We start from the raw sequence: 24,594 nt of genomic DNA, 5'->3' as shown, positions 1-24,594 counted from the left end.
ATATGCATGTGTTTATGTTAAATAATGTAAATTGTGGAAGAGCAGAGCGTGGGATAGCTATACGGCCTCTTTATCAGAACCTTTACAAAGGCCACATTTGCAGCACTTTCTTGACGCCAGTGTAGTCTGAGAGATTTAGACGTTGTGTAAGGGGAACCGAGCAGGAGGTGCCTCTGTGCTGCGTGGTCCTCAGGCACTGCTGGGAGCCCCGCAGGCCGAGGAAGGGTCTGTGTGTTACCCTGGCATTGCTGCCTTCTCTCTGGCTGTGCAGTCTGTATGCAAATACCTGCCGGCACAGTCCATGCCTTTGCTTTCTGCAGAACACAGACATCCTCTTTCTGAGTGCGTGATGTGACTTTGCTCTGAGGGTGACTTACTTTGCTGGATATCAGAGTTTTACTCTGTGCAGTTTGAGTTCTTTTTTTTTAGTTGCCTTTAACCATTTTTTCCATAGCTTCTGGAGCATGGGTCTTAGGGAATCATAGGAGTTCCTTGCTATTTTGGTATTGTACTCTATTGCCCTTTGCTGTTTCCCCCTGTCCTGTGACTCTTTCAGTTGTCTTAAACTGACATTGTTTAAACTGAAGCCTAGTCTGGTTTGGCTGATTGGTTTAAAGCGGTCCCTTATACTAAACCAGAGCAACCGTGCAGCTCCCCAGAGCCGATGAGTCCAGCTCCGTGCATGTTACCTGCTGTTTTAACTGGTTTCTTGATAGCTCTGCAAGTTTTCCTCCTGTAAGGCAGTTCTGACTTCTTCCCTTCAAAATAAAGTTAAGGCATTTTGTTAGCAAGTAGCAGCCTCTGTGTGCAGTTGCCTTCCTCAGTGCTGGAAGAATCTTGCCTGATACGATCACATTTTCTGTCCGAACCGGAAACGCTGCAGCACACAAAGTGGTGTTTGCTTAAAAGCAGCAGAGTCAGAAACAAGGCTCTGTAGTAGGCTTGTTATTTTTTCGCTTTGTGCATCTAAGGAAGTGGGTTTATAGTGCCTTGATAACGCTTGATGATAGCCCTACAAACTGGTAATCACAAGACAGATAGAAAGCAGCATCGCTTCTGTCAGAAGCTTTAATTATGGCAGCTAAGCATTTGACCTAAATCTCTTGGGGTGTAGATATTTTTGGAAAACATTGCAAATCTAACTTCTGTGCCACAGATATACAAAATCTATTCTTTGCTTTCCACGTAATACAGAATGGAACCTGATGCCAAGTCATCCTGATATTAAAGAGCTTGTTTACGTTGCATTTCAGTGGGGATAAGTATGCAGTATATCGAGATATCAAGTTTACTTAAAACATAGTTTAAAAGTGTTGTAGAAACAGTGACTGTTGAAATGCTACATGGAATGGATGACTTTGGAATTTGAGTGTGGTTGAAGTAACTACATTTGAAAAAATAAAGTAAAAGTATTTCCAGGTTAACTTTGTATGTAGTGATAAGTTGGCTTGGATAATTAATTTGGATTTAGAGTTGCTTAATTTGTCTTGGCATTTGCAAATCCAACACTGACTTGTGGAATGTTCTTGATTGAAAAAGGCTTTATTGAAAACATGTGTGACTGTGTTTTTGAGGGCAGTGATATTTGAAGAACAAAGTAGCATCTGTATCTAAAAGTAGATAGACAAGAAGAATTACTATAAACATGGCTAATGTAATTTTGTGGCATCATTTGCTAGCACATCTTCTATTTTAGATCAAATCATGAGGCTGTAGGGGGAAGTAAATTCTATTCTGTAGAAAGCTTTAGCTGTTCTAAGTGATATTTTAAATTCCTAGCAGTGACAAAGGCTGAATACAAATTATTTTTCAGACTAATATTAGAATTATTAATTAGGAGTAGGCCTCAAATTCATGGAACTCCTATTAACTCTTAGAGTACAATAAAATTCTGGCAAGAGCATCCATTTCTTATCATTTGTCTTGGTATGTCGTGATATTAGAAACCTGTGTTCAGTTAAATTGCCAGAATTTTATGAAATGGAGGTGATTCAGAAATGAAGAATGAAGAGCATTACTGACTTGGCCTCATGTTGAAATATAGATTTCTGTTGATTTAAAAACCTGTGTTGCTACAAAAATGTCTAACTGTGGTAATGGAAAATATTAATAACCCTTTGTAGCGATATGTACTTTGGAAATTATTTTTAGTTATTTCTATGTTCAATGAGACTAAACTTTTTTTTTTTTTTTCATTGCAGGACCAGTTTGACAATTTAGAAAAACACACGCAATGGGGGATTGATGTTCTGGAAAAATATATCAAGTTTGTGAAAGAAAGAACAGAGATTGAACTCAGCTATGCAAAGCAGCTTAGGTAAGTTGATATGCAAAGTTCTGGACTTTGAGTTGCATCTGTTCAGCGCCTATAATCATCTGTAAGTTCATGTTACAGTGGTGGTAATTTGTATAGCTTATAATGATTGCTTTTAGATGGAGAATAGCTTTAGTTTAAAGAATGGAAAGCTAAAATTAATTTGACATGCTGGTTTTTATCTCTGCTAAACATCATCTGCTTTGTAAAAGTAAGGTTATTTAGGTGACTGAATAGCACGCTAGGGCTTACTCATGATTTACTCATGGTTAATGGCTCAGGCTTTGGGGTAGCGTTGTAATGTTTTCCATGAAATTAGGACTGCACAGGAATCCTGAAGGTTTTAAGAATTCAGCACAATAATGATAATTTGTTACAAGACAAAGTTTAGGGTTTCTTTTCGTAAGAAAAGAACCCTACAACCTCTCGTTGAACTGGTATTGAAGAAACCGCAGGTTAGAAAGTCAGTCTCGGCACATGGAAATTTAATCTACAGTCACATTGCAGCTGAAGATTTGGATTTTGACACTTTTACAGTCTTGCCAATGTTCTTGCAATGCGTCTCGAACAGAGCGGAGGTCCTGTGAATTTATCTGAAGTAGTTAAATTACTGGAAATTCCTACTAGGTGTTTTCTGGGTTGACCGTCAGGTTGTATGTAAGGGGATAAGTGAACCAGACCCAACCAATTCCCTGAGGTCAGATCCAGTGTGAGTGGAGAAGAGGGGGGAGGGAAGGGGCATGAAGAACCTTCCAAAAATGGGTAGCTGTTACCCTTTTCCCCAGAAAGGCAGAAGGGATGAGAGGTGAACAAGGGTTAGTGGGGAGCACAGCACACAGCCCAGCTGTTGTGGAGAGAGGCTATGGTGCAATGTAGTTGGCAGCCACTAGTGCCCAGGGTAATTAAGTGGAAGGGGTGAAGGGGATGGAAGCTAACTAGGGAGGGGAGTACAGGACTAATGCTTCCCAAGCCCTCCAGTAAATCCGTCCCTTTTTTCCCTCTGCATGATTATAATACATATTAGAATCTCCTCCCATCTTCCCGGTATTTATAGAGATTGAGATCTGCACTTGTAGTTGATCTGTATATACCTAAAGCAAAACGTCTATTAAAAAACTAGCTCAGATTTTTTGATGCTTTAGTTAGAATGGCTTTTGAGTTGGACAATGGCCTATTATTTCCTAGAGGCTGGTACCTGATAAAGCCCTGCCTTCATGGTTGTGTGCTTTCTCAGGGGAATGCCACAAAGATTCCCCAGGGTTTCTGCCATATAGACGAGCAGGAAATAGAAAATATAAGTTGGGCAGGAACAAATTGCTCACATCCTATGGAGATGAGAAGAGATTGAGTTACAGAGGCAAAGTGAGGTGGAAGAGAGCATGAGTAGACTGGGAAACCCCAGCAGAGTACCTGTGTGAGCAAGTCTGTCTTACAAAGAATCACACCCTTGACCCACTGAATTTCTCCGGATGATGAATTTTAGGCGTAAAGAGCATAAGCATGAAAATAAATGAACAAACAAAAGGTTAAAGGGATGTGGGAGATGGTCAGAGAGAAAGCTATCCAAAGCTATTACTCTGAGAATCACAAACCCCCGATGGATAATCGTGTGAAAGAATAAGGTGTCCAAAGTGAAAATGAGGGAGCAGAGAAACAAGCTAGAAAGGCATAAAAATGATGCGGAGTGAAAGGTAAACAGAAACATGAATCGGAGACAGGTGCACAGGCTAGCACAGAATCTTTTTAGAATTGCTATTTTATTGCTGATCTTTTGTTTTTTATGCATTACTTGCTTCTTTAATCACTGTTAGATTTGCAGGTGTCATTGCTTTACAAGCTTGAACCTGAGAAGTGCCAATATTTTGCTCCTGACACTGCATAATTGCATGCTGAATTTCAACATGTGAGAGTCAGATTGGCTCTTACTGGATGAAGTCTCACTTCTGGATTCTGCATCACTTCTGCTTTTTGTGGGCGTCATAGTTAAAACCCCATGTACTTTCTAGATAAACAAAGAGGAGATAGAAATCAAAGATCCCAGTTAAATATGATATACATTTTTATAAGTGCATTATAAGGATTAGCAACTGGGTTGAACCTTTTTATTATTTTCTATGTACCTTATTATATATTTTCTAAATCCTTTTTCTGTAAAAGCATCCTGTCTGCTGTTGTTTTACCCTAACCCAGTAGCGTTTCTGTACCTTTAGAGGTTCAGTAGACTGTAGCTTTGTATGGCAGAATTACTTGGGCAGCATGATAGTGCAGGGAGATGTTCGTCCTGAGAATGAAAATACCATATTAGTTTAGTCTTCAGTGTGTTTCCTTGTTGTTTTTTTTTTTCTTTCCTCTTTAAGCAGGTGTGTGGAGGCATTCCTTCCACACTTAATCAGGCAGAACAGTTTGCAGAATTCTTGCTGTGCTGCTATTTGGCTGAAACTGATGTGTGCAGAACTAGAGGAAAGTTCATTGTTCCAGAGCATCCTCTTTTCAGAGAAGGCAGAGACTGGAATGGAGATGCTTATCTGGGGGCCTCCCAGGAGGGATACTTACGTTTTGAGGAACATATGGCTGTCCAAGTCTGCCAGGGCTCTGGCTAGAACTCTGTTGGTGCTGAAGCTACTTAATTCCTTAGGGAAAACAAAATGAGTAAGAAAAGTGAGGCAAGAGGCTCTGCTGTCTCCCAGTTAGCAGCAAAAACAGCACGCAACAGGGATTGGATTACACCTACTTGAAAAGAAACTGCTTTTTCTGAGAGAAAAGACTTAATTCTGGGAATTCTCCAAAAAAAAATTAGCATAGATAGGCCAATGAATTTTAGTAGTTCCTCTGTCAACGATTGCATCAGTACCACTCAACTGTTACTTGGAATCAGTGAAAAATAATCCGTAAAGTTAAGACAAGTGGTTTCTATTTAGCTGTAGGGTAACAGAGGCTGCAGGAAGGCATACAGTAACCAGGCTGAATTTACAATGCAGGACATCGCAGTGCTGCAGCCCTGAAAAGGTTTTAATTGCTAAGCAAGATGTGTCCGCTCCCTGGTTTGCATCATGTACGGTGTTATATTGCGCTACAGTCCAAATATGCCTCATCATCCTGGGTTTTAAGCATCAGCAAGGTGCCTGAGTGGTGGACAGCACGTGTTCAGTAAATAGACTTGCTGCGGGCTGGGGGTTTGCAGATACCTTTTTCAGGAAAAACGAAAGCTGTAGAATAAGTCAGATGTGCTAACCATGTTATGTTCAACTTCCTTACTCAAGATACAACCACTGGAGAAGGATATCAATATTTTAAAATGAAATCATTAGTTGGATATGTAGTAATGAGATGCAGTCATCTGTGCTAATTGGAATAATCAAATTTCACATTTCTGCCAGCAACAGTTAACGATCACGGAATGATCCCGTTTGTGTCATCTCAGTGCAGCTTCCCACAGCTTTACCAGGATTGTTTCTCTTCCTCAGAAGCATCCCACAAAAGACAGGCAAACTTGCTGGGTCAGAGTCATCTCCTGCAGCAAATCGCACTTCAGTGAGCTGCCTGCCTTTGTGTGTGGAATAGCACCTTCTACTGGGGGGACTTCTTACAGCTTCTCTGTGTGTCTGAGGGCCAGGAAAAGGGCTGTAAAAGGTTCTCTCAGGCAAAGGGGATGTGCATCAGCAGAACCAGAACTCAAAGTGTATTGTGTATTGACTTTATGGTTTTAATTTATGAACTTCTTGGGTTCAGAGCCTGTTAATTCATTGCAGTTACGCAGATGGAAGCACAATGGCACCCCTTCTTTTGTGATCGTACTTCTGATAAGGTAGATACCTAGCCAGCGCAAATAAAACTGAAGTGCCACTGTGTGCATGCAAAGACTACCCATTTAGTTTAAAGGGTATGTAAAATTTAACTGTGTATGTGCTTTTAATTTTAGGAACCTTTCGAAGAAATATCAACCCAAAAAGAACTCCAAAGAAGAGGAAGAGTACAGGTATGTTCATGATCTACTGCTGGGTAAGCATTCATTGATAGAGGAAGGGCAGCCTGTTAGGTTAGCTACCAGGATTGGGCTTATAAACCAAAAACTGAACTCTAGAGAAGAGAGAGTTCATATATTCAGAAGCAGGCTTATATGTGTTCTGGGTACTAGATGCCTGTTTTTTTTTTTTGTGTCTTTTTTTATGTACTTTAAAATCTTCAAGCCAGACTATACAGTCCTGGTTCTTTGAAGTGAGTGACCAAACCCTAATTACCTTCAGCAGGATCAGAAGCAGTTGTTAATTTTAGCATGAAACTTGAGCAGTCCATGCAAGTATTAAATTACTCTAATGGGCAGTCCATGCAAGTATTAAATTACTCTAATGGACTGACGAGGCAGTCCAGTATGTTATTAAAGAGATCATGTAGTAGCTCCACAGGAGAAATCAGGGTCTCTTGAAGAGTTAGGTAGAGAGAAGTAGCTTGTAACAGGCAGTGTCCTGGAGCAGACTGACACGTGACTTGCTGCTGTTGAAGGATGTTACGTTGCCTCAGGCGCCTGCTGTTTATTTAGGTATTCAGACTCTGTCTCCCTGGTGGCAGGGGACTAATGTAGCGTTTGCAGATAGCGACTGCAGTCTCAAAGCACAGGTCCTTCACACAGTGACACTGGAAATGCATATGGAAGGCTGTAAACCACATCAATATATATATGTATATATATATATAATAAAACACAACACATTCCTGCCCTTGCTGAGATCAAAGATATTATTAAAGAGAGCTTTCTAGAGGTGAAGCTTTCCAATGGACAAGCTATAAGCCAGAGTTGTAACCTCTGTGGAGCACTCTTTTTCTAAAATTACCTAACTTCAGTGTTTTGTAATGCATCAGCTTTGAGCAAAGGCACTGTAAAAGCTTCTGACCCTGCAGCCTTAAATTGCAGGAGGCTGCTCTGCTTCAGAGTTGAACCACTGACCTTGAAATTTGAAACGTTTCAAAGGAGTTTGGATTCAGGTCCAACTGTACGATTATACTGATTTAAATTCTTGGGTCAGGACCCTCCCCCTTCCCCAGCTGGCTTGTAGAGCTACTCTAGTGGTTTTTGTTAACCAAGATAACAGCCTTTTCATTTTGTTTTTGATTGAATTTTAGTAACACTATTTGGGAATGATTTATTGATGCCATTGTTTCCTGAAACATTGATATTTACACAAGGAAGCTCATGTTACCAGCATGCTGGCTGTGTTGGTCTGTACATGGGGTTAGGAAGAAATGTCTTTGGGTAGCTATACCATATGGGTATTTTTAGTTGACTGCAAACTTTTTGACACATCTTCCTTTGCTGGAAAAGGATATTGGAGTTAAGTAGCTCATGCGATGTGACACAGAAGATGCTGTGTATCCTTTGCCCTTTTAAATGTAGTGTCCCCATGTCTCTAACGTCTGGGGAGTTGTCATATGACCTTTGGATGCCTTGGACGCTGCATTGAAACAGGCTGTCTAAAAATGATGCATTTTCAAGCTTATTATCAATCTGTAGTTCTGTGGTTGGATCCCCTGGCTTTTGCAACTGGGATATCTCTTGAGGTACCGCAGCTTGACTGTGAATGTGGTTGCTTTTATTGGTTTGGGTCCCTTCTTTTTTTTTTTTTTTTTCCCCCTGTTTTTTCTCCAATGCCTTTCATCCACATTCATACCCCTTCACTTTATTTCCTCTAAATCTCCCCCCCCTTCGCTTTGGATTTTCTACTGAAGGTGATGTTATTTGTGCAAACTGCTACCATTTAATATTAATAGTTCTTCTAGCGTGCGCAAGTGCGGTGCTTCAAAGCAGCGTTCTTCCAGCTGACCAGTACAACAAGCAGGGGAATTCAAATGCAGCTCTGTTGGCTCAGTGCTGAATATGCCAGTGACATCATCTGCTGTTTTTGAAATTGTGTGCACAGATGTTCACTTCTTCCTTTTAATAATATGTGGAATGTTGTATTGGAGATTAATATGAAACGTAAACCTTGCAATGGAAGGGACTAAAATATATGGTTAGACAATGAACACCCGGTTACTAAATTCACTGTCTTTTGGAAAACTTTGTGAGTTATAGCTAATCTAAATCCAACTAACATTTTGAAAAGTTTTCTTTTCTGCAAAGTGCTAGCCAAAGGTCGGTTGGTTGGATTTTGCCAGGTAGAGTTCGCTGACTCTGTGCCCTGAATGGTAGGACTTGAAAGAGTGTGACTCAAAAATATTTGGTGAGTGAAGATTAGAACAGTGAAGTCCCAGAGTAGTAGCGATAAAAACACTTGGCTTTCTGAAAGTGTTGTATTCTAAGAGCCAATGTCAAACTGTCGAAATGGAGATAAATTTATCAGACCGTCAGTGTGCGGGATCGGTTTCCTTTTGAGGAATTTTTCAAGTGAACCTGTGCTAATCTGTATTCAGTCTCGTGCAGCAATAGTAAATGCTTAAGAAGGGCGCAACCTCCCTTTGCAGCGTGTATTTCTGAAAACAAAGGGACTAAAAGCAAAATGCATTTTTGTCCTCTGCAGGTACACATCAACTAAAGCCTTCCTAGCCACTTTAAATGAAATGAATGACTATGCCGGACAGCATGAGGTCATTTCAGAAAACATGACCTCTCTTATCACTGGAGAGTTAACACGCTATGTGCAGGAGCTGAAACAAGAGAGGAAATCGGTAACTGAATGTTTTTTATTATTCATGATTAATTGCTAATTAAGACAGATAATTAGTGGTAGTGGAGTTCAATGTTAAGCAAAATTAACATGCAGTTAATAAACACAAGCTTTGCTAATGAACCAAGCATTAAAAAAGTGGGTTACATGCCCTGGCCGAGGCACTGAACCGTTTGAATCAAATGTTATAAAATCAGACAGCTACGCCTTCAGGAGAATGCCTGCTAAATAAGGTCAGAAACCCATCTGTGCTCAAGGCTCTGTTAGCCAAAAGCTTGTTTAGGGGAGAGTCCAGCAGCACCACGTAAAGCATGAAATAACCAGAGAAGTATTACTTTCAGTATTACTGAAACTTTTATAAATAATTATTATTATGAACTTGATTCACATTTTCCTGCATCTCAGCCAGATCTGGTCACCAAAAATATTTTCCCAAAAATATTTATAGTGAGAAGTGCGGGGTCTGCTTTGTTTTGTGATGTTGAGGAATCTTTTTTCAACCTGTTGTCTTTCAAGATTGCTAAAATTCGGATTTTGTTAATGCTGTATTTTAACTGATAGCAGGCACGCAGGGTCCTCAACTACAGCAAATGTTGAAAGGTGATTAGTTTGCATGGCACCAACTCTGAAAGGCATATACTTGATGTGTTTGTTTCTTTCCCCTGCCTTGAAATCTTTTACTCCTGGAATGAGTGGGCATAAAATATTGTTCCTAAGGATTATTCTTAAAAATATTCATATACTGTGTATGAAATGGCTATGCAAAGTGCAACAGGGAGCATCAGGCCGCATACTTCACTTCCAGATGGTAGCCAAACTGTGGGTCCATTATGGAAAGTGCAAAGTCCTCTTGTTAGTCCAGCAAAACTTGAGCATTTCTAAATAGCCCCACTAAACGTTAAGCCTGTGTTAAAGTGCTTTTCAGGACCAGACTCCTGAATATTGTTGTATTTTCCTAAGTGTAGTATCAGAATAGTAAGCCTGTCAACAGCGGATATGAACACACAGACACACCTTTCATTTGCAGAATGGTGTGCCATCTTTCAGAGACACAGTATTTGGCCAGCAGCGTGGAAAAGTGTTTTGCATATAGTTGGGATGGGAAAGTTATCTCGGCTACTTCCATGACCTTTTATTCTATATGAACTCTGTACTAGATGCAAAGCCAAAAAAAAAAAAAAAAGGCATTCTGTATGGTGTTTTGTTGTCATTTCTAATTTTTACCTGATTTTTAAATTATAGGGACTTATGAGGTGATTGGAATATCTCTTAGACCTCTTAAGTAAAATAATGAGGGGCTTGGTATCTCGTAAAGAATGTGAGCAGTAACTGTATTGCTTTTTTCTTGCGTTTGTACAGAGTTTTATAGTAAGTTTGGCTCACAAGTGTCTGGTGGGTGAATGACAAGCAAATTATTTTAATATCAGTCCAGCAATTCAGCATAGGAACAGCAAAAAAGGAGCTGACAGCGTGTTTGTGTGCTGCTGGTGATAACTTCTAGCTTTTAACAGAAGATAGTTGTCAGCATTGGGTGGTTGTTTTGTTCTCGTAACATGAGTGTAATCAGTGTGAATTAAGAATCCTTGTCTGATTCCTTTGGATTTGTCGTTTATGAGCAAGTGGTGTTGAAAAGAGAATTGCTTCTGCCTTCAGGCATTTTTCATACATAGCCTCTCTCATTTCATACCATAAAACACAATTTCATCAGTCGTGCTGGGATCTGCAGGGTAAGGTGATCGTTCTGTAAATATCACAGAGGTCTGATGCTCTGGCAAAACCTCTTGTGATATGAATTGATGGATGGCTTGGGATTTCCTGCTTCATACGTAATCAGCCATTATGCTAGAAGTTCTTGTAGGCTGTAGGAAAAGGTGATCGTTCCTGAGGCTAGGAATGATCCACAGGTAGGAACTGGGGGAGGGGGCCTTCTTGTCTAGAGTCTTGAATGACTCAATCCACATAATACAAGAGTCTAAATACCTGTAAAATGGAACAAACTTCCAGTGATTTCAGTATGATTGAGTTACATTTGCTTTTATTGTCATAATTTTCTACATGGAAGAGTGGAACGATACACAGATGCATCGTAAGCATAAATGTGTACAAGGGGAACTCAGATACAGCAAAGTGGTCGGGCAAATGCATCAGGCTTGGGAGCTTCTATTTCTAAAGGGAAACCCTTTGAAACGCAGTAGGAGTTGTGCATTTAGCAGACGTGAGGGATGAGGCTGGTGATGTTTAAACGCATAGGATCTTATGTATGCCTACGTTACTCTGTTTTCATGCTCATTTAGCTCTATTGATTAAAGTGGAATTACACCAGCAGGTGATTGGTTGCACAGAAGTAAATCACGCTACTTTGTTTTCCTCTGTGACAGCTACGAGCCCATAGCCTGTAAGTAAGCAGCACAGAACCTGACAGTATATAAAGCCTTACACTGGTTTAATGTTGGATAAAACTCTGTGTGCAATTTTTAAGTACATTTGTTGGACTGCTGTGAAAAAGGTGTGCTTGATACAAGCCTATGTGAAGTTTTCCATATACCATAGTTGCTAATGGTGAAAATATGGCAAGAAGCTAATTAAAAACAAGCAGGATGACTTGCAAATTCACAGTGGCTTGGTGCTGATGTTTAAAAGACAAATAACTCCTGTTTCTCCTGGCCTGGTTTGAAGCCTGGGGAGCGTCCTGGGTTACTTCTGTTTTTGCAGATGACATGTATGATGGTTTTTGCTCACTAGAGAAAAAAATCAGGCAAAGAATCTTTTTGTGAAACTCTATTATCTTCAGTGATAAAGGTCAGTGTGGTCAGTTTTATTGTGTTGTGCATTTCTCTTCCATTGTTCACGCCAACGTTAACGCTTTACCGGATGATGTTTTGCCCCTGCAGTCACTGGAGTTGCACATACACCCTGCCTGCTCTTTCCATACAGCTTTTGTGTGTAAGAGGGAGAACTCCCTGCACTGTTTCAGTTCTTCCCAGCTCTCCGGTGAAGTGAAACTCATACAATACAGTTCCTCGCTTTCACTTCTTTTTGTGCTCTCTTGATCTTAGTGTGTCTGTGCTCTCTTGTGAGTAATTCTCTTTTTCAGCCAGGACCTTGATAGCTACTTCCAAGCTGAAATGTCGGTTCCTATGCTACGAGTGAAGGTCATAAATCATCCACCTTCCTTTTGGGGTTATTGAGGCCATGCCTGAGTTCTCCTTCACTGTAGGAAGACCTCTGTCACCAAACCACACCAATGAGTTGGGGATCGGCAGTGTGGTTCAGGGAAAGAACTCCTACAGGCATTCTCTGTGCATTCCCGATTTCACAAGGACCTTATTTTGAGGTAACTGTGGAAGCTGTCAAGTTTGAGCCAGGCACCCTGTGAAATTGGGTCTTAAACTTTCTCATCTGTGATGAAAGAAAAGGAGGTGCTCCCGGTAACATGAGGAGAGGCTCCTTTGAGGCTCCTTTATTTCACAAGCATTAACAGGTTGGAGATATACTCAAGAATTCTTCTACTCCCACCCAGTGTGACTGCTGCTGGTTGTGATAGCAGCTCCTAAGCAAACCACTTGTTCTTGTGATGGGAGAACGATCACCAGCATTTTGGTTGCTTAGGTGAGGGAGTCTCCTTCTCCACATTGCTGCGCCTCCAGAGTTACTCGGCATGTTTTATTCTATTAAGAATATGTATATATTTAGACACCGGCTATTTTTTGCTACCTTCTTTTTTGGTGACACCAATGCTTGGACTTCTGAGCAAACGTAGCCAATGCAGTCCAAGCACTGAGAATTTTTTAAAATTTTTTAATTCCTTAAAGCTTCTCAAGAGAGATGATCTAGGTATTTTCTCAACTATGGTCGAGGAAGACCCTCAGTGCTGTCATTTGTCTGGATAGGAGCTCACAAATTAATTCCCGTGACAATTCTCATTTCGGGTCCCTGCTCCCACACCAAGTCTGAATCAAGGCCTCCTCTGGCAGCAGCTGCTCTGTGTGTCTCTGTAGCCACTGCTCTGGCATCAGCTTTGCTAAAAATGTGTTTGGGAGTCATGAACTATCCCTCCTGTTCCTGCTTCTGCTTTCACCTCTACCTCCACCTCCCCATGGGGATCGGCTGGCTCCATACAATCAAGCATGAAAGTCAAGTCCAAGCCAAGAGCCCTGCTGCAGACTGAACTGGTGCAGCACTGGGATTCTGTGGTTGGGAGAGAATTTACCTGGTGTCAATACGTTCCATTTTGTGCCAGGATAGAAGCAGAGCAGGGAATGAATGCATCCTTATGGGTACTGCAAGGGTAAAAATGGTCTGGTTCTTCATGGTGGAGCATGTGCGCCCTCCCTGTGTGTATTCATACTGGGGGTGTGCATTTCAGAGAACTTTCTGTTTCTTAGAGACTCTCAGGTGTTGATGAAAAGTAAATAATTGGAGGAATTCTGCCACGTTCGTTCATTCTGAATAGTGCCCTGTTCTGCAAATAGTCCTGTGGTTTTCAACAGGATTTCTCATGGAGTTGCACCGTGCAGGCGTGAGGCAGGATGGCAGAATACAGCCCTGCCAAGTGCACAATGGGTTTTCCGTGTGGCGTTCTGGATGTGCCTCCAGGTTGGAGCACAGCTGTGCCTTGTGCCGCAGAGGTGCGGAGACACTGCTGCCTTCCAGAAACTAAAGAGGCAACGCAAACAGCAGGAAAAGAGACAGTGGAAGGAAATGCTTTGCCATACTTCAAATTTGGGTTGATTAGATTCAAACTGAGCTTTCTTCGGCTCTTCTTTTGTGACTTACCCACTTCCAGCATACTGCCCCAACGAATGCAGTTAGAGGGATTTAGGTTTGTCCTAAGCCCTAGAGGTATAAAAATTAAAAATGAATGGTTATGTTGCCAGCTAGAAGCCTGCGGGAGCTGTTTATGAACAGAAAGAAAACTCTGGGCATTAATGGGAGATTCTGTTGTGCTCAGTACGCTACACAACAATCCACTTCCACGTGCTCGTCCTCTCTTGCAAGACAGCGCAGCTGTATTTCATGAAACTAAATTGTGTCAGCAGCTATGAGAAATGAAGGAATGCAGAAAACTGCTTAGGAAAGATCGTAATAAACTTTGTATATGCTTAATGAGCCCTTGTTTCTTTTTTCCCCAAACTATAGCGCAAATATAACGAAATTGTGCTAAATATTTGGATGTATCATCTAATCCTGCTGTGAAAGATTGTTCTGGAATGGGAGAAAGCAAGTGCTCACCCAAGTTTCCAAAACATTTCTGGGTGGGAAACTAATAATAATACCCAGTTCAGCTGAAAGGTGTACTGTAATTGTTAGTTTTAGCGGGGTTAAAGTTTAGACCACTGGACTTGGTGTCTTGCTCTACCCACTTTTGAATGGATACAGTGAAGTATGAAATAAAAAGACGAATAAACTGACTCCTGTTTACTCCGTGAAGGATGCTGGCAAACAATATAGCTACAAGCAAATGTAGTCTTGTTTTCTGTGCATTCGCCAGAGTATTGCACTGCAGAGGAACAGCCTGTTACAGGGGTGAGACGTCTCCTAACAGCAGTCACATTCCCTGCTCTGTGCAGAACTCTGAAATGCCTGAGGGCCAGAGAGGCTGATCAGTAGCGGTAGGTAGCTCTGTTCTTTGTACCTTAGTGTTTGGTACTAATGTTGGATCTCCTGTGAAGAAGCCCCAAGATTTCCTCTTGCAGAGTGCTTTGGCACAATTGCACTTTTAAGGACATGATCAGTCCCCAGGGCAGGATTTGAGTGGGGTGCATGATCTCTGAACACTCATCTACCTGCGTATGAGGTCTCAGAAGCCCTGACCTTCTGGCCTGCTGCCTTGGAGGATGTCAGCATGGCAGAACGTGCTGGAGGATCCCATGGCTCTGCTCCTGGGCTGCTGAGCTGCAGCCATGCAGCGCTGCTCTGCTGTTGAGGATCAGCATGCCACGGAGGCATCTCCATGCCCAACAAATTGCTTGCTTCTGCCTTATGAGCCCCAGCAAGACTTGGGTGTAAGACAGACTGTAAGACTACATAGCACAAAACGGCACAAAACAACCACAGACACCGCTGTCACAAAGTGTCTTCTAGCTGTACGCTCTTCCTCTCCTTATTGTCCCTGCTGGCACATCTCCAGGCAGGCGTGCTCGTGATCTGCTACTTGTTTGTGTTGTGCAGGTGATCTAGCCTTTGTCTGAGAACCCGGGGTTTTAGTGCTCTGTAACTGATTCCTTTGGCGTGCACCACTCCAGGAGACAATTCCAGCCAAATTCACGTCAGCTTTGGCTAGGTACCCATTCACACCTGTCTCAGGGTAGTTACACGTTAGGCATAACAATGTTCACGTTGAGGATTGCACAGCAGAACACGGCTGTGCCACAATATTAAGAAGTAGCACTGATGAAAGAGTGCAAAGATAGGCACGTACTTCATGTCATCATTCACAGGACTGTCTCATACTACTGCTATTACAAATGAGAGTGATAAGGCCTCAAGAGTGTGTTGTTATTCTTGGAAACAAAGATCTCTTCTCAGGAGGCCATTTCCTGTCTGCTGCGAGGAAAGGAAAAGCATTTGACAAGGCTTTTTGCGAATTAAGCTGGGAAAATTGAGGAAAAAATGTTCTCTAACTTCCATCTCTATTTATGCTTTAGACACTGGTTATTATTTTAGGAATCATTTGTGATAAAAGCGTAGATAGTACTTCCTTTTATCAATAAAACTATGTTGCTAGGACTGACTTTACATTGTCTGTCAATGTGAGCTGAGGGTGCAAGTTTCAAAAGTCAAAGGTAACTTTTTTCAATACGTTATCTAGCTTGAACAAAGAAAACAGAAAAGGAAATGTGTACGTGTATGATATCTCTTTTGAAAATTCTTCTTGTCAAATGAACCAAACGCTATGCTTATAAATTAACCAGATTTTTTTCAGACTTTATTTTTATATTTATATATTATAGACATATTTTTGATCTATATTTTTATAATTTGAACAGCCTGTAATGTGCAGATCTTGAATTTAACCACGCAATCAATTGCTAAGAAAAACAAGGCACTTTAGTTTTTTTAAGCCTTTCATAAGTAGAATATTCCCCATGATCAGGTTTTGATACAGCGTGAGCAGCCCTGCTGTCATGCTGCTCTAAGCGTCTGGAGCGATCCTTTCATTTAAAACTGCCCAGGAGCCCCTCAGCAAAATTACTGGATTGTGGTGTTCTTCACAAGGTACTTCTATGTCTTGCTTTTATTACAATGCTCTCCAAGGGTCAGAAAGAAGCAAAGTCATCTTCTACCAAGCTTTTGGTGCTTGCTCTGAGTTGTGTGGCTGTGTAAACCCTTTTGTCTACCAAGAAAGTTTTGCAGTCCCCCTGCTACTTACTGTAACAGTGCTGGCAGCAGCAGGCGCTGCACTGGAGGTGACTCGCGAGCTGCTCCCAGTGTTTTGATCAACAGGAACGAAATCTGAGCCCAACAAGAGTCAATGAGAGTTTTGTCTTTGATTGCATAGCAGCTAGGATTTCTCCACAGCTGTTACAAATACAGCGTGGTGAGGAAGAGAGCACACGGACTGGTATGACTTGATTTGGGAATGAAGAACTCACGCATGCAGCGTGTCTTCACGTGGATTTCCTGCTCTTCCTAAACTTCTTCCTTTACTATTCCAAATATTCTACGAAGTAGGAGTTCTTAGAATGTAACTTTTCTTAAAAATTGATCTAACCCACAGTCCTCATATTGGCGACTTAATGCTGTGCTGAAAATCTATCAGATCTTAGCCACTGTCACGAGACCACCCAAAACCTAGATTACCAGGTCTGTCCTGCAAAAATGGTCATGGATGGAGAGCTCTGGCCAAAGCATGGCCAGTTGTGCATTGTTCAGAGCACCCTGCACCACCCTAAATGCACTGTGCTCTAATGCATATGGAGAAAGGACAGTCGTGGTCACGTAGCCAGTCTAGTTTTGTTTTGGCTGAAGCTGCTATGTTTTAAGCTATTTTTGAGTGGGTCTAAGGCTTGGATGAAATATTTTTCAGGGAAATCATGAAGTCAGTGTGGTGATTGCTAGCATAACACTCCTAAATATTGAATAAAAATGTTTTGGGGAGATAATGAACACTGTTAATTTTTTATTTTTATTTTTTTAACAAAGAAAATCTTCCTTACATCTTCCTTCTTACACATTACCTTAATTTTCTTCTGTTGGGGTTTTGTAATCCATTGCCCTGATTATGTTAAACCAGCCACGTTAAGAACACTGATTCCCCTGGAACTGCTCTTCCATGGGTGCTTCCAGTGCTGTGGGCATAGCAGAAAGGAGTCTGGAGGAAATCGTGGCACTTAACCAACGCCACCACTGGCAATGTCGTACTGGCATGCTTGGAGTGCGATTCATTAACTCAGTATCTTGCTTGGGGCGTGTGAGGTTTTAAATGGAAAGTCTGATGAGGGTGCATTAGTTTGGGTGTTCAGTGTGGGGGGGAAAAAAGGATCTGTGTTGTCTAATTTATTACTGAAATGTGTGTGACTAATAAGGAATAGTAGCTTTCCGTGTGATTTGCTGAATCATTTGTCAAATTCCTGTTGGCCGAATCTCCAAGCGTAGAATAACCAATTATTATTTCATTTGATTAGGGAAAAAAATCTTTAAATTAGAACATGCATCTCGAAACCTTGTCAAGGACAAATTGATGGTTTTTATTTTAACTAAATTAAAAAAAAAAAACAACTGGAAGGCATTTGCTGTATCAGAAGATTTGAAAGTCTGTTAAAGGAAACGAGTTTGCGGAAGTTGCAGATAGTACGGGGCTTGAGGAAACTGCACGCTTCCTGTATGACTTTGAGCAGATCCCTTAACTGAACTGTCTCATTTTTTTTAACCTTAAAATGGGGATAGTAAAGAAATGTAGGCAGCTGAAAGGTAGCAAATGCTACCACTTTGTTGCTTTATATAAGAAATGAGATTCTGGAAGGCAGAAATCATCCTTTGAGTGCAGATGATGTGCGAAAACAGTCCTCAATATATATCGTATCTTTCATCACTTAGAGCTCTCTCTCCACTAGTAAATATATACGTGACAACATAGCAAGAATTGGGGGGTTACAAATGTATTTAGAAAATGGTTACAAGTGAGATCTGCAAAACACCATGAACCTGCATACATCAGACTGTCAGACATCAGTTCCTTGGATTTGCTATGTAGTACTCCTCAGTAATGCTCATTGTACATCTCAGTGCTCATTCCTGTAAATGAGCTTCTGAAAAACGGAGCAAGGTACGAGCAGCATGAGGTCTTCCTGCTCAGGCTTACTGCTCTCCTGTGTACTTTGGCCAGCCTGAGGTTTATGTTACAGAGAAGACAAATTTGGAAGGAAGATGGATGGCTCCTGCAAAAATTAAAATGACACTGTTGATTAACTACAAAGTGGTTTAAAAACTTGAGCTGAAGTTACTTTTATCTGACATGCTTTTGATTCCAGGTTCATCCTTCAGCCCCCACGTCCACCTGTGTTATGTTAAACTAACCTGGCGTGTTGCTTTCCTAGGGTTATGGGTCACTGCCAGTGTTAGGTTTCAAGCAGGCCAGCTGTTCCCAGATCCAGTCCCTTCCTACGCTCCAGTGAAGTCAGAGGCAGAGCAGAGGGAAGCACACAAACAGAGGATGAGGGAGGCTGCAGGCAGGAAGTGCAGCTTGAAGACAGCCAAGTAATTTTACTTGCAGCTTCACTGTTAAAAATTTCCACATATTCCTTGCTCGTTAGCAAAATGTTTAAAAATGTGGTGTTAAATTGCAGTTGTTCCTTGGGACTGTTTTCTTAAACTCTTAATTACAAAAGCAAGCCTGAAATCAGGAGCATTTCAAGCCTCTAGCAAGGAAGATGCAGCATCTCAGTCACGCAGAGAGTTTAAAGGAAATGGGAATGTACAAAAGGAACCGAAATCCACACGGAATCTCCCCCGCCACCCAGCAGTTTCACAGACGTGTTTGTTTTTAAATGTCACAGTGCGGTGACTGAGGTTTTGGAGAAGCCTGGTGTGGATGGCAGAGGTCTGAACTCCTGAATGTTGTCAGAGCTAATGGCAAGAGGTGGCTGTCCCAGCCTTCAGCTGCACTGCCCTGCTGGCCCGGCTGCTTCACGCTTGCTGGCCGCGATAGGCAGAGCTGAGCACTGCCCCTGCCCCCAGTGAAATGTCGTGCCTCTTTTCTCTGCTTCAAGAGTTTTTGTGTAGAGAAGGATGCTATCCAGAAGGTTAAAGCTGCGGAGTGTCCCTGTGTTCATCTTACAGCCAAGCACCCCTCTGTAACAGCAGGCGTTTGGGATTGTAGGTAACGGTATCTGGAGTGCTGACAGGCTGAGGGGTTTTGTGATTTTTAAGGCAATAGAAGTCTGTTGGACATCGCATGACAGAATTACAGCTTTTTCACTTGTCTCGAGTGAGGGCTGGCTTGTCTGATGGAGGCAGAAAGGCAGCAAGGAAATGTCGTAGCACACTTACTTCAGAAACCTGCTGCTCTGACAGAGGAAAATGCTGGTTGGTTTAGTGCAAGATGCAGAAAACCAAGCAGCAGCCAACTACAAGCAGCAGTGCTTATAAGCAGATTCTTCCTTACCTTGGTGGTTTGTGGCAGGCTGCGGTTCTGAGATCGGAGCTCTTCTAACCTAACGGGCTGCTGCCACTGCATTGCTTAATATATAGCTAATGTCTGGTTCCGCGTGGGACAGAACGTGTGGGTTCTGGTGAGGTGTAGTAGGGTTAACAGGCAATATCAGCCCTTTATTTTTGGAGTTTGAAGCCATACCTGCGTTTGAGTAAAACATGCTACTTCCCAGAAAATAATACAGTGGAAAGGCATCTCGTCATATTAGTAGATTGCTGTATTGTTTATTTTGCAAGGTGCCTTGTAGGGAGAACAGCCTGTTCCAGCAGTCAGCTGGGCTCTGCGTCCAAATCCCCGGTCTCTACAGCTGTGTCATGGGCTTATGCAATGGTCTTCAGCAAATTGCTCATCCTGAGGAAAAGTGAGGCATGGGGAAGATAGAGGGAGTAATGCCTCAAGCATATTGGATTCTGATGAAGGGCATTGTGTAAAGGCTAAGAACTGCTATTTAAACTGTCTGTAATTAATGTAATTAAGAGTCTTGCCCCAAAAGGCATGTCAGGAGATGTTCCTTGTCGCTCAGTGTGTAGCCAACAGCTCATATTTTGGAACTCCTGTAACACCATGAGGCACACACGCACAGTGTATGGGAGAGAAGGGTTTGTGGAGGGACCCAAGGTACTGAGTACCTCCCCAGAGAAATAAGCAGCTGGCTTCACAAGCACAGTCAGAAACTAGAAGAGGTTTTTCTGGTGAGTCTGAATGAAAATCAGGATGAACATCAGTTGTTAGAATGTGTCAATCAAGGGCACATTGGTAAATTCCGTGCAGAGAGAAATTTTAATTTCGAGCTAATGTACTGTCAGTAATCAGAAAGATCCTATTCAGCTGAAAGTGCTTCATGTTTCATAGTATGGGAAACCAATAATTATGAGATACAGGGAATAATACAAGGTAGAATTGCTAAAGGGATTAATTAGACTTAGACTAACTAACCACTATAATTGATGCAAATATACATCTGTAGCCTGCTGAGACATTAGATAGTCATCGTACACCTGCTCAATTTAGCAGAGCTGCAGAACACAGCTGTCACAATCATTTCTGTTTTATTCTAGAAAATTCTATTCTATTCTTCATATCTGGAAAAGAGCTCCTTGAACATAATTGGCCATTTGTTCTTTTGTTGTTCAAAATATTGCCTTTTATCTTTTTCTAAACAGCACTTCCACGATGGCAGAAAGGCACAACAGCATATTGAAACTTGCTGGAAACAACTTGAAGCCGTAAGTGGAAATTTCCTCAGATGTGACATTTAAATCATTTTTATACCGTTTTCATAGAGATTGTTCCAAACTTTATATTTACAATATGAAAGGTGTGTGAATAAAAGCTGAAGAAATGTGATTTTTAGAACTTTGCTGTTTTAAATACACTGGTAGGTATGAAAAAGTCTATTTAAATAGCACATTTGGCTTTCCATGGGATCTGTGCGTAGCATGAGCAGTGTTTCATTTGATACAACTTGAAAAGTGTGCCAAGAGTTGCTTGAAATGCATAGTCCCTAAGGATGCTATTCAGATATTCCTCCATAAGCTGAATGGTTTCATCCTGCATGAATAAATCAGAGACCATCTCTTTAGTAAGGTGCTGCTTCTCAGAAGCAAACACACCGGAGTTTGTGCTCAGCGTTCATCACATGAACCAGTGAGAATTTAAAGGTGGAGGAGAGGGCAAGGAAAGGGGACAAAGGTAAATGACAAATCCTACTTGCAGATAGCAGTGAAGTTGGTAGAATGAAGCAGTCTGAAGAATGGAAGGAAAAAATGTGTTTATGGTAACTGCTTTTAAGTTCTTTAAAGTGGAAATGTATTGCAATGTAAACAAGCTAGTCCTAGAATCTCCTGACATGTGTTACAGCAGATCAGCTTAGGGTCAGTTATTGATTTTAGGTAGAGCTTTAATTTGTGTTTCTTTCCCATGCTGAAAGATTCTTTTTTTTTTCCTTTTCAGAGTAAAAGGCGGTTTGAACGTGACTGCAAAGAAGCTGATCGAGCACAGCAATATTTTGAGAAAATGGATGCTGACATCAATGTTACAAAAGCAGATGTGGAAAAGGTAAGGCAGAGGGTGGAAAGGCTGTTTGTAAACATGGGTGAGATAGGTTCAAGTCCTCAGTCCCACTGGTAGTATAAATCTTCTGAGGCTTACTGCCTCGCTGGTCAGTCCATGTGTTCATTAAAAAAGCGAGAGCTCTGCAGGGAGCTGTATTTGCATAAAAATTATAAATGCACAGAGTCAGATTTCTTCAGTAAAATTGTATCAGAATTGAACATAGCTGACATGGCTCTAAATACATTTATGCAAAATCAGTTTTAACTAACACCCCAGAGGTTTTGTACAGTCAGGCTTGTGAGGGCTCCCTTCATTTGAATGTTTGCAGTTACCCAAACTTTGATTCAGGTGGACAAACCTCCTGCCTTCTTGAGCATCACCTCAAAAATGTCCTGATGCCATTGGCTGCAGTGACATAATATCAGGATTGTTGTTCAGCGTCCTAGATTTACAGCAGAACAGCTTTTCGTGTTATGGAGAACCCTGAAATCCCTGCTCGTCACAAATGGCATGTAGCTTTTATTTCTCAGTTGCTGTCTGACTGCAGTCACATGTGCCTTTTGTACATGGATCCTCATTTTGTGAAGCTTTTGAACTGATGTTTAATTTTAAACATAGATTTGTGTTTCAGCATATCCATCTTGAAATACTTTCCCTTCAGTTTAATTCAAAACTGGATGTACAGAAGGATGCCTGAAGTTTAAATGTCTCAGTCAAGTGAAGTACCTGTATCTTAAGAAAGCAAGGGAGAGGGAAAAGGTGCTTCTCTTATCTTGCTTCTCTTTTTGGTGTTAGACATCTGCTCAGATAATTCAGTAATATAGACCAGAAACACCACATTCCAATATGTAAGGATGGTCTTCACTGAAAAGTTTGATTGACATAGGTACAAAATAGAGTACTTGAACAGGTTTTTCTTAAAAAAAAATTAAAAAATGAAGTGCACATATATCAAATATTTTGCTGCAGAAGTGTGAAGTGAATCTTTTATAGTCCAAGACTGCCCCTGTAAAATAAATAAATAATAATAAAAAAGGTTTTACTCTTCAAGAAGTCTGCTTCATTCTCTGCTCAGTTAGTTCAATCCTAGGAAGCTATCAAATACAAATTTTCTCTATGTTTGTGGGATCTAAAAAAGTTTCTGGTATGCTGAGCATCATAGTATCCAGATTGCTATTAGAATTGACAACAGTAAATGAAAAAGCAGCTCAGGAAAATTTCCCAAAGTGTTACTGAATATTAAAAGGAACAAATAGCTTTGTGGTCTTGTCAATTGCTTGGCTGTTGTAAATTCCCCCTGCAGATTTGATTATCTGTCACCTGGATTTGCCAGCGCACTTTACAGATGAATGAGTGCACAGAGGTGTCAAAGATGTAAGGCCACACGCATTTTTTTCTGGCAGAGAAGGATCATCTCTGCTTTATCTGTATTAAATGATTCTAAAATACGTTTTATCACTGATGAAATTAGGACTTACCCTAGATTTTTTTTCAAAGCTGAGATCATGTCAAAGGGGATAGAGATGTGGCTCAGTGTTTCAGACAGGGAGCTGGAACTCATTAGTCCTACATCGGTTTCCAATGCTGGCCTTTTTTGGTCAGCGTGGAAGGATGCGTGCTGGCAATGTATCCGATGGATTTAGGTACATTCTGGGAAGCAATCCTTACTCTGGTGCTCTTTCCCTGTAAAGTGGAGCTGAGGGGCTTCTCATCTACTTTTTTTCTAGTTCTTTATTGTGTCTATTTGTAAATTACTTATTGCAAAATGAGGCTCAGTGGCATCTTGAAAGACAAAACTGCTGCAGCTCTGCGTGCTGGCTAATCTCTGGAGAAGGCATTAGTCGGCTTCCCAGCCAGCCAGTGGAGTAGATGGAGAAGGAAAAGGTTATCAAAACGAGTGGAATGTGAAATAATATTACTGAACAGAGAGAACAGTGTTTTCTAAGTGCATGTGTTAAACTGGGTTCATCCATGCCGGGCTCTGAATAATGCCCTTTCTTCGCTTCCCTCGGCCCACGTGACTGGCTCTGCCTTACATAAGGCCCCAGTGAAAATAGGATATTGTTCGCCCCGCGCTGCTGCCGGGCAGCTCTTGCGGACCCGCTCCAGGGAGAGATGCAGAAACCCCGGGGTTTCAGTTGGAGCAGCGTGACGACTTTTCCCTCCTCCTCCTATTGCAGCAGTTCTGATTTCACTTGCCCCTTACAGCTTGGCAGCTGCGCTCTTGCTCCCAAAAATCTGTCTGGCCAGGAAAGCAGACGATTTGGCTGTGTTCGGAGCCAGTGCTATTCACTTTGGCGGAACAAGGTGCTCTTCGAGCAGTGGGATCGTTTGTCCTCATTTCTTGGGCTTGAGATTGACACTTTGGCTACTTTAGCTTCTACCTGCAAATATAAGCAGACACTAGACTTATTTTTTGCATCGTGCACTGCAGGGTAACGGAATTAAAATTCTGCAGTGATCACAGTGACACACGCAATCAGAAGAATATGCAACTGCCTGATGCACCTAATGCTCAACTGTATGAGGATCTGACGTGCTCTCATCTGTCAGTCTTTAAATAGTCATAGCCTTTGACAACTGCAGCAAGAAATCCTGTGCTAGTGCTGCCAGCTACCAGCACTTAACGTGGCCTTGCTGAAAGGAGAGCTTTTGGCATTACAGTTTGCTACGATTAAGTAACCAGAATAGTGGTAGAGAAGCTGATTAGGAGTTACTTTCCTCCTTATTTCTCCAGGACTGTTTAGCAAAATAACAAAGGGCCTCAGGTGTGTGCTTCGAGGCAGGGCTGGATGTGCATGGGCGTCTTTGACCGAAGCCCAAACCGCTCCTGATTGCAGAGGGCAATGCCATCTGTGCCTCTCCTGTGTCCGGCGTGGCTCCTTTCATCAGTGCAGCCAGCCAGCCTGGGT

General features: G+C 41.6%; 1 protein-coding gene across 27 annotated transcripts in view; it reads left to right on the top strand.

Moving 5' to 3' along the window:
* Window positions 1-24,594, top strand: part of FNBP1 (formin binding protein 1) — a 95,939-nt gene that overhangs the window by 27,065 nt on the left and 44,280 nt on the right. For all 27 annotated transcript variants that reach the window (XM_035341431.1, XM_035341445.1, XM_035341454.1 and 24 more), the window contains exons 2-6: window positions 2,202-2,317; window positions 6,234-6,290; window positions 8,827-8,974; window positions 20,791-20,853; window positions 21,581-21,685. In XM_035341431.1, the coding sequence (XP_035197322.1) occupies window positions 2,202-2,317; window positions 6,234-6,290; window positions 8,827-8,974; window positions 20,791-20,853; window positions 21,581-21,685 (489 nt within the window). The remainder of the gene's footprint in view (window positions 1-2,201; window positions 2,318-6,233; window positions 6,291-8,826; window positions 8,975-20,790; window positions 20,854-21,580; window positions 21,686-24,594) is intronic.

This window comes from Oxyura jamaicensis, chromosome 17 (assembly GCF_011077185.1).
Source record: "Oxyura jamaicensis isolate SHBP4307 breed ruddy duck chromosome 17, BPBGC_Ojam_1.0, whole genome shotgun sequence".
In the NCBI taxonomy this organism is placed as follows: domain Eukaryota; kingdom Metazoa; phylum Chordata; class Aves; order Anseriformes; family Anatidae; genus Oxyura; species Oxyura jamaicensis.
The sequence above is the reverse complement of the archived record's forward strand: the minus strand, read 5'-3'. Positions and strand labels throughout refer to the sequence as shown.